A 10,441-nucleotide genomic window follows, 5' to 3' on the forward strand; every position below is an offset into this window, starting at 1 on the left:
ATCCCCGTTAATCAATTGGTTTACACGCTATGGGCATGCATCTCTTTCAATTCTTTTGTCAGTTTCTTCCTGTTACTAATTATCGTGCCACAATAATGGTCCACCGTATTAAGTAATTAGGGTCATTGAACGGCCAATATGTTAGACTTCGAGGTTCTATTTGCTGTCATTTGCTGTCATTTCACTGCTACTGAACAGTAAAGTATTAGTATGTCTAGACTCTAGAGACAACTTTTATTCATAGCTGCTAAGGTGGTAATTAGTTAGTGACTCATTGTGAGCTTATATGAAAATCAATACTTGTAAGTCATCATTTATGAAGAATGTTTTTGGAAAAAATTTGTATTAATATAGGCAACCTTGCAGCTCAATGGCATCACTTACTGTCCTTTATTAGGAGAACTAAGATTCAAAACCCCACTCTTCCATGGCTGTAACTATCAAAATATTAAGAAATTAATTAAATAAAGTATAGGCAGAACTTAATCCAAATTCCAATCCGGCCAACTTAATGAACTATATCAACTTGTTTTGAAGGACAATTTTTTAACACATAATAAATCTTGCTTTAAGTTAAAAATTACTACAATGTTAACTCCTCCCCATTTCTACAGATAACACAGACAACAGAAAATGTTAATATAGCTTCCAAGTTCTTAAGAGAAAAAATAAAATAAAAACTACAATGTTATTGGCAAACTAATTTCATGATAGGATTCTGTGACAAGGCAGAATGGGCAGAAAAGGCCAGCACATATGACTGATTCTGTGAGAATCATCTTGTATAGAAGCTTGTCGTCTCTGATGCTTGATAGAAGAATTTGTTGTTTTTGTAACACCATGTGACCATGCTCCTCCCATGTAAAACACAATGGGTAAATGTGACAGCTATAAAGTATACAGCATTCACTTCTTTTCATTATCACGCTGCAAAGAAACAGTAAAGAAGTTTGTTTCATATTCATAATTTAGAGAAAATTACTCCAGAACCAGCAGCCAATAAATATATTGGTTAAAAAAATCATAAATGTATAGGACTGACTTGATAACTTTAAATTCTGAATCAATTTCTCCACCATAATTCTCTGCTGCACCCCACTCAACGATTCAGAGTTCATAATTGCATTAGCAACAACTATGACTGTAGATGGAGAGGAGGCATTGACCTACAATTCAATAAGATATTATAAGAATAGTTCCAAGATAGCTCAGTGATAGTGGTACCATCTGTGGTGTTCGATGTCTGGTTTGAAAATTAGTTTCTCTCCACAATAATTGGAGGTAAGACTGTCCACCACCTCTCTCAAACCCCCACAGAAGTGAGAGTTTTATGCACTAAGTACATACTTTATTATAAGAATAATATTAGGAAGTGTCTTTAATAAAGGCTATTAGTTTTCAGGCAACAAGGTTGCAATATAAAACAGTTCAGAAAAATTACATTTTAAACCTTATATTTTATGGGTGTAACAAATTAAACCTTAACCCATTTAAGTGTGTAACGACATTGTGTTTGGGGTTTTAATATAGGGTGAGGCTTTAATTTATCACCATTTCAAACCTTGGGGTTTAATTTGTTACACCCACGAACCTATAAGGTTTAAAATGTAAGTGTTCCAAACAGTGTTTGTGTGGTCCTTAAAGGGGCCTCAGGCCCATATCAAGAGAAGGTCATAATCTCATGGACTAAAAAAATTGGAAACAGGTGACTGTCTGACCCAACTACAAATAGGAGGGCCTCAAGAAAAGGATGCATACCCAAACACGGCCATTTAAGCCAACTGCTGTCTCAAAGGAAAGCTTCTTCCCCAAAGCATCGAGAACTGGACATGTTGGTGAGCTCAGGAGCCTAGAGACAAGACAAGAGATGTATCAATGTATGATTATAGCATAGAGAAAATATCAAGCTTTATAATTAGCTATACAGTGGGGAGCATAAGTAATGTTTACCCATCAAAAGGCGGGGGGAAAAAGTGCTATATAGTCACCATGAATTCAGGCACATATCTAGATATTAAAAAGATCTGTCAAACATCAAATATGAATTAAAGGGGAAGAAAAGTTCTCACATTCTTGACAGACCAGTTGAAGATTCAAACATGTAGCCATCTTTAAGTTGGCCAAATTCTGCTGCCTTCCCACTGGCTGTAAAATGCAAAACAAGGTAATGAAAGGGTCAAGAGATGGCCCAAAATATCAAATCAACAAGGAACCTTGGAAACTAATAAAAGTCAGAAACATGACATATATATGGGGGTACATCAAACACAATAAATATATAAATAGAAACCAACCATCAGTGCATGACAACTCAGGATTCATGCCAGGGTTTGCCTTCACGACCCGAACATAGAGCAAAGTACCTATCTGCAGCACAACACATTAACAAGAAGAAAAATATTGCAGAAGCAAACATATAATTGATACAAGTCAATCATCATTTTCCACTTTGCATAAATCAAGAGACAGAAATATTAGAGTAGAAACTGTCAATGATTTCAAAAATTCAATCACCTTTCTTAATTAATTTTTTTTTCAATGAGTATGAGGCTGTTTGGTACCTACTTTTAAACAACAGTTTTCAGTGTTTGGTACTGGATTTAATATTCACACTTAATCATCAAAACTGGTTTCCTAGTTCTCATGTCAACTTGGATCATCCTGGTTTACACACAGGTACAGTGGGTGACCTTATTGACCACAATTCCAAATCATGGAAAGCTGATTTGGTTCGAACCTTATACCCTTTTCCTTTGAGCAAACAAATTCTTCAGGTTCCCTAACCCAAAACTCATGATGTGCAAGACAAGTTGCTTTGGAAGTTTTCAAATGAGGGCAATGGTAATTACAAAGTCAAAAGAGCTTATGAGATTATTATGCAGGATTCCCACTCTTCTTGGAATACACATGGCCAGAAAAGTGTGTGGAATCTGATTTGGGGAGTCAAAGTACCATTGAAAATCAATAAATTTGTTTGGAAACTCATCCAGGACAGATTGCCTACCCTTCATAATCTGAGCAACAGAGGCATCCCAACCCAAACATCCTGCCCCTTGAGCAATTCTGATGTTGAATCCTCAACTCACCTCTTTCTCCTCTGCCCTTTCACTAGAGCTTGTTGGCATGGATCCACCTTGGCTGTTTATTCCACTGACTTTAGTAGTTCAAGTGTCCAGCAATGGCTTACCTCACTTCTCATCAAGTTTAAATCCAGGGAGACATCTTCAATGGCTTACTTACAAGCCATTTTTACAACTCTTTGGCATATCTGGTTACACAGGAACAGGGTGTTCTATGATGGTTTACATCCTAATCCTATGAATGTGATTTTAATATCTCAATCTATGGCTTGCAGGTACAAAGAGGCTTTCCTTAATCAACCAAGCCACACCAGTCAGCCAAGCAGGCCCCAACCACTCCAGTCAGTCAACCAACTCTCAGGGCAGTGGCAGCTGATTGTAAAACTTGCTGGAGCTAGGAGCAGGAAGCTTAACAGATGGTCTTCTGCTTATGAAGCTATTACTAGGTAGGGAGATAGCTTGTTTTATGGTGTAAATAGCAGTGTAGCAGGAACAACATGTGGGGCAATGCTGGATGCTATGGTAGAAGCTGCTATCAAGGCTAAGAATCATGGTTTCCAGTGTATTTTGTCTCTAGGAGCTAGCAGGCATTTAGTCCAACTAATTCAGCACAGGAAGACCTCAGACTGTCTTCAACAGATCAGACTAGCTGATTTAGATTTTTTGAACCAAAATGGACTTTGCTGTGATTTATTCTTAGTGCCTCATCTGGTTGTTAAATCTGTTTGGTCAGTTGCTAAACTGGCATGTCAAATGCCGTTGAACTGTTGCTGGTTTAATCCAGCTGTCGTGTAAACGTTTGTAGGCTTATCTCCCTTTATGGTATCAAAAAAAAAAAAACAACAATAACACTTTTGACACCTATTTTTATAACACTTAAAACACGTATTTTCACAACACTGACAACAATACTTAAACACTACTACCAAACAGACCTATATTTTTTAATCCAAAACAAAGTACTGACTACGGTGTACAGCTCTCAGAGCAGTCAGACAAGGAAAGAAACTGTTCATGCTATTAACTCATTGCCAAATACAATCCAGAAACAAAAGTGTAGCTTTTTCCTTTAATTACAAAATTAAGAAGATTAACTTCTTTTTAGACGGAACCAGAATAGTGTGGAAAGAAATGCATCTAGCAAGTATAAGAATGTAGAAGTCATATCTAGTTTACAGCTTCAACGATCTTATCTGTTGGAAAAAGGATTCTCTGAAGTCAAAAGGGCAATAACCCAAGAAGTTGAACCATGTTACCAATAGTCAGGAGATGTGTAAAACCATTTCTAAAATATCTCCACAGAGTTGAAGATGTTTGTGCTTTTAACTAGTTCAACAAGATCCATGACATCATCCATATATTGCAGGCAAGCCACCGGCAGCAAAATGAAGATCAACTACTCTTTTTTCCTTGGATTGGTAAGTAACATATACACCCAGTGAGTCTTTAACTCACAACCTCAACCCCCCTTCCCATCCTTATGGGGAGAGGAAGTACCATTTGAGCTAAAGCTCATTGGCAGCAAAATCAAGACCACTGTTCAGGTTGCCTTCAGTGGTATGAATGAGAAATACTGGTTTTCTTTCTCTTATTTTTTAACAGAAAGACCTCGAGGAAGCAACTTTGAGTTTAGAACACCTCTCAGCCTTCTCTCCCTATGTGTTACAACCTAAAGAAAAATAATATAAGATGCAGGAAAACACAACGAATTGACTTCCCAGGAAATATGCATACGATGATGCATGGGTACATGATGTATCCATAGTTAAACTAAAGAATGAACAACCTTGTCTTTGCAATTAACATATAAGCATGACCTTGTACACACCTCAAACTTTGGTATGTTTCTTCTAGTTCCTCCTTCAAATGCAAGCACAGGCAAAAATGCCAATCCAGGTCCTTTTATGTCCACAAGAAAGTTCTGCAAATGATGGACAAAAGATCATACAAAGTTATTCTAAAGTTCATAAAAACACATAAAACTTTTTGACAATGGGTACTTTTAAGTCCAAGAAAGGTATTATAAAGAAATTCAATCTACCAGTAATTTACAAAAAACCAGTAATTCACTTGGAAGCATACTTCCAAACTGTGGCCAACCCTAGCTAATAGGATCCATACCCGACCACAAATTTTAGGGACTAAGGCGTTGTTGTTTTTGTGTCTATATATATATATTCATTCTAAAATTTAGATCCATCCAAATTTCACGTCAACAATATATATCATCATCAAGGTTGCAATGTCTAACTTGCAGGCTTGCAGCACACGCAAACACAATTTTTATTTTTTATTTTTCAAAAAACATACATAGATTCATAGGTAGACAGACACTACAAGTAGCTTTTTTAAGTCCTCAGAGAGGGAATTCAATCTCTACAGTGATAAGGGTGGTAGGCTCATGTTACTAAAAAGTACTCTCTCAAGTCTCCCAACATACTTTTTATCTCTTTTTACTATTCCTGAAGCTGTGGCTGCTAGATTGGAAAGTATTCAGAAGAATTTTTTGTGGGGGTCTTCTGAGGGGAGTTTCAAGTATCCATTGGTGGCTTGGGATAAGGTGTGTTTACCCATTGAGATGGGCGGTTTGGGGATAAGAAGTGTGATGTCATTTAACCAAGCTTTATTAGGGAAATGACTGTGGAGATTTGGTCATGAAGTTACCCATATCTAGCGGAGAGTTAGCTCCACAAAATATGGTGAGGGTCAAGGGGGGTGGAGCACTAAAGTCTGTAGGAGGTCTCATGGGTGTGGCCTTTGGAGAAGCATTAATGAAGAGTGGGAGAGCTTTTCTAAGCATCTGTCTTTTGTAGTGGGTGAAGGCACTCGTATCCGCTTTTGGCATGATAGGTGGATTGGTGATAATACTCTAAAAGATCTCTATCCTGAGCTCTATGTGTGTTCAACGGTCAAGGATGCTTGCATCTCTGAGGTTTTGTGGATTCCAGAAGGGGGTACTGTTAGAGTGTTGAATTTAAGGTTTTATAGAGCTTTTAAAGATTGGGAGTTGGCTGCATCTTATTCTCTATTTCAGTTTATCCAAACTTGTATTCCTCAGGGTGATAGGAGAGATACTCTTTGCTGGCGTCTAAAATGTGATAATAAGTTTGACACCCGATCTTACTACCATGCGATTCGGGGTGCTTCGAATTCTTTGTTTCCTTGGAAGGGTGTTTAGAAACCAAAGATTCCTAAGCGCAAGACGTTCTTTTTGTAGACAGCTGCACATGGTCGGATCCTCACTTCGGATAATCTAATGCTTAAGGGTCGCTCTTTGGCTAATTGGTGTTGTATGTGTTGCTGTGATGAGGAGTCGGTAGATCACCTTCTTCTTCATTGTCCTGTTACTCATTCCCTATGGGCTTCTATGCTTCAGCCTTTTGGTATTCATTGGGTTATGCTAGGATCGGTGGCGGATTTGTTATCTTGTTGGCATCAGTGGCTTGGGAAGCATAATTCGAACATTTGGAATTTGGTTCCAGGGTGCTTAATGTGGATTGTGTGGTTGGAACAAAATCGTTGATCTTTTAAGGACAATGAGAAGACGTTAAATGAGTTAAAGGTTGTATGCCAACGTAGTCTATTGGAGTGGTCTCGTTGTTGGGATTTTACTTATTGTTCTTCTCTCTCTGAGTTTATGTCTTCCCTTACCTTAGTTTCCTGACTACCCTCTTTTTGTTGTGTTGTTTGTTCCATTATTTCTTGTTGTTCATCATCATGAACATCTTGTACTTTTCATTTTTTTCTCTTTAATATTAGATTTCTAATTACCTATCAAAAAAAAAAAAAAAGAACAACTGCTATAATTTCATGAAATTCATAAATAAACTAGCAATGGAGGTTAATAATACCATTTTCAATGATGAAATCAAGTAAAAGTTCTTACATCTGCTTTAGAGTCCACCACAATTCCAAGAACAGAATCTCCTGCATGAGGCACGTACTGTACAAAGTAACAAATTCACAACATTAAAAGAAGAGGAAAAATAAGAAAAATAGAAACAAATTGAAAGGCATGTAAAGGACTGCCACAAATTTTTTATTTTGTTTTTGATAAGTATGCGAAGGAAGCCAGGAACTATAGCTAACACTTTAGAGATCATCGTCACCCAATCTAATTGAAACAATCAAAGCACCACTGAAGTATACAACAGAAAAAGGAAAACTATCCAATTTCAATACGGGGTTGGAATAATCACCAGTGAGCACATAATCTAAAACACTTCAAAATTAGTCCAACCTGTTGAAGACCAAAGCTGATAAACTGAAGCGCACCGTTTCATTAAAGAAGAATCATCAGACGCACCATTTCATTAATGCAAACAACTGAGCCACTGGTCTTGCTCAAACGGTGTCTCATTGGATGTTTAAATGTCAGTTATCTAGGCACGTAAATCAGTTAGAGAGCTAAGCCTAACTCCCTCCACATTATATAAAGCCAGAGTTACAGTTTTTATTCAGTTAGTGAGATTGTTTAGTATAAATACAGCATCATACCTCTGAATGTAAATTAAGCAAGGTTTAATACATTTTTCGCTCTTTCATCTCTCTCTCTCTCTCTTAACTTTCTCTACAATTCTCAGCAATACTCTTTGTACTTGCTTGTTGTTCATCAATCTTGCTAAACACAGTTAGATTTCTCTGTTAAATTTCTTCATGGTATCAGAGCCTTTGATCTCTGCAAGCAATTCAACCATGGCAGCATCTAGCTCAGCTATGGCTTCTTCGTCTACAGCCTCCTATTACTTCTGTGAATGGATTATAATATTATGTTCTTTTCATTGATCACTTCACTAGATTTACTTGGATTTATTTGCTTCAAAGTAAATCTGAGGTCTTTGATAAGTTTGTTCATTTCAAAAACCTGGTTGATAATCAGTTTTCTGTCAAAATAAAGACCTTCAGGTCTGATGGTGGTGGGGAATACACATCTACCATTTTCAATTCTTATCTGTCCCAAAATGATATCATACATCAGATTTCTTGCCCAAACACTCCTCAGCAAAATGTTGGTCTTTAATTTGTCCAAATTCCCTTTTTCCACCACTTCTCCATCTTTATCTGCATCCCCATCTTCAATACCATCCTCAGTGTCTAATCCCTTGTGGCTGTCTAATCTCCTTTATCTTCACTCCACTAATCAGAATTCTCTTTTAGGACCTTACACCTCTTCCACTACCTCTCCCCAACCTGATCTCACCTCCTTTCCACCTTTCACTGAGATTTCTACCAATTCATCTCCACAAGACAGTTCAACTATACCTACTTCTGCAGTTCCCAATTCTGCCATCCTAGTTCCTTCAGTCTCAGCTTCAGCAGAACCTGCCACAGTACCTACCAGCACCACTGACCTTATTCCTATTTCCTCATCCACCAGCACCATCCAAAATACCCATCCTATGCAGACTAGATCCAAGAGTGGAATTACAAAACCCAAACTATGCTACAAAGCTGTTATGGATTACTCTTACACAGAACCTCCCACTTACAAGATTGCTTCTACATATCCAAAGTGGTGTGAAGCTATGGATGCTGAATTCCAGGCTCTTCAAAAACAGGAAACTTGGTCCTTGGTTCCACCACCTCCTAATGTAAATTTGGTTGGCTGCAAGTGGGTGTTTAAGCTCAAGTTACACAGTGATGGTGAATTAAGCAGGGTTTAATACATTTTTCACTCTTTCATCTCTCTCTCTCTCTCTCTCTCTCTCTCTCTCTTAACTTTCTCTACAATTCTCAGCAATGCTCTTTGTACTTGCTTGTTGTTCATCAATCTTGTAAACACAGTTAGATTTCTCTGTTAAATTTCTTCACAACCTAACCCCCCCCCCCCCCCCCCCCCCGTTTTCCACAGTCTCAATTTTTCAGGGTCAGTAAGGATCTTCAACAAATTAGTCAAGGTTTATCACATATATTCTTTTCTACCATTCTATTCTAACCGAAGGCATTGCCACCTAAAATAGATTATTGCCATCATTTGCAGGTTTAACATTAGTGCCTTGGATGCACGGACGTTAATTTGGGATATCATACTTGTGTCGTATCCGTGTCATAACGGTATCCTATCTGCAGTATCATGATATAATTTTTCAATGTCCATGCATCCTAGACAATTGCCTACTAGAATACATTGCAATTCCACGTACCATCGGAATGAAAAATACACAATAGGTAAGGTATCTGGCTACTGAATTACTAAAAAAAAAAAAAAAAAAAGAGCTTGAACAACATTAAGAATCATAATAAGGTAACAATACACTAGGACATATAAAAATCAAAGCCTGTAAGGATTGATTTATTTTGTTGACACTCAGCATACAATTTAATACAATACTCACCCTTTTCTGGGAGCTTTCGACCCAATATTTGTTTGGATTTGAGAACCTGAGCTTTCCAGCCTTCATGACAGAAATAGCATCACAATCCTGAAAATTTACCCAAGATGAATGCCAATCAACCTCTAATCAATGAAAATGGAATAAACTTACAATTTTTACTATAAGCTGATTTTTTTTCACGAGGAATCAGGCTGCTTACCAATTACCTCTCCCAAAGCCCCGCAAAAAGTGAGACCTTCGTGCACAAAATTTTATAAAAAAGAATAAAGTTTACCCATTTGGCTTCTCTATCCCGTTCAAGTGAAAAAAAAAAAAAAAAAAAAAAAAGCTAAGGCAAAGAACAGAACAAACCTGTCGGAGACCACCACCGAGTTTTAAGGTTTGGTTAGTCATGTTTGAGAGATCGAGAACGACGTCACCTGGTACCTAAAGCACCCAACAAAGAATAAAATTGGTTAATTGAGTAACTGTTTGTAACTGGTGAGAAGGAGAGAGAGAGAGAGAGAGAGAGAGAGAAGATGTACTTACGACTGACTGGTCTACAAAGCTCGTTGGTGAACTGGTGGGCTTGTTTTCCATTGTACACCTTTTTTTAGAGAAAGGCCGCCGCGTCTGTCTGTGCTGTTTTTGTTTGAGAATCTCAGTGATCAGAAATTGGGGTTGTGGGTGTGACTTGTGAGAGCATAAAGAAGAAAGAAGAGTGCAGGGAATTTTTGTTCTTTGAGGTTTGAAGTTTGAACACGGCAAGTCGTGTGTGAGGACCGAAACAAATTGAAAACTGAAGGGCCCAAAACTACTTGGGCAGTGGTGAGCTGTGTGGCAAAACGACTTGTCGTATAGAATTTGATATAGACATTGCAGTAGCTTTTTTAACTTAGGGTCTGTTTGAATACCGCTTATTGCTAAAAATTAAAAACTGAAAATACTGTAGCAAAATAATTTTTAATGTGTGAATAATACTGTGAGACCCAGTTTTTAAAGTTATTTTTGCTAAAATATGTACTTGCGGGTTTAGTGAATAATGTA

The 10,441-nt window shown here is 37.6% G+C and overlaps 1 protein-coding gene across 1 annotated transcript; it reads right to left on the reverse strand.

The window, feature by feature from the left end:
• Positions 1-482: 482 nt before the first annotated feature.
• LOC142632586 (uncharacterized) lies at positions 483-10,149 on the reverse strand. Its single transcript, XM_075806964.1, has 10 exons — positions 9,944-10,149; positions 9,767-9,841; positions 9,416-9,502; positions 6,967-7,023; positions 4,909-5,001; positions 2,295-2,367; positions 2,070-2,145; positions 1,759-1,849; positions 1,043-1,166; positions 483-927 (listed from the first exon to the last, which is right to left on the reverse strand). The coding sequence occupies exons 1-10, from the start codon at positions 9,992-9,994 to the stop codon at positions 923-925; spliced, it is 732 nt and encodes a 243-aa protein (XP_075663079.1). The 5' UTR covers positions 9,995-10,149; the 3' UTR covers positions 483-922.
• Between the last annotated feature and the right edge of the window lie 292 nt (positions 10,150-10,441).

Source organism: Castanea sativa, chromosome 1 (assembly GCF_040712315.1).
Source record: "Castanea sativa cultivar Marrone di Chiusa Pesio chromosome 1, ASM4071231v1".
Classification (NCBI taxonomy): Eukaryota; Viridiplantae; Streptophyta; class Magnoliopsida; order Fagales; family Fagaceae; genus Castanea; species Castanea sativa.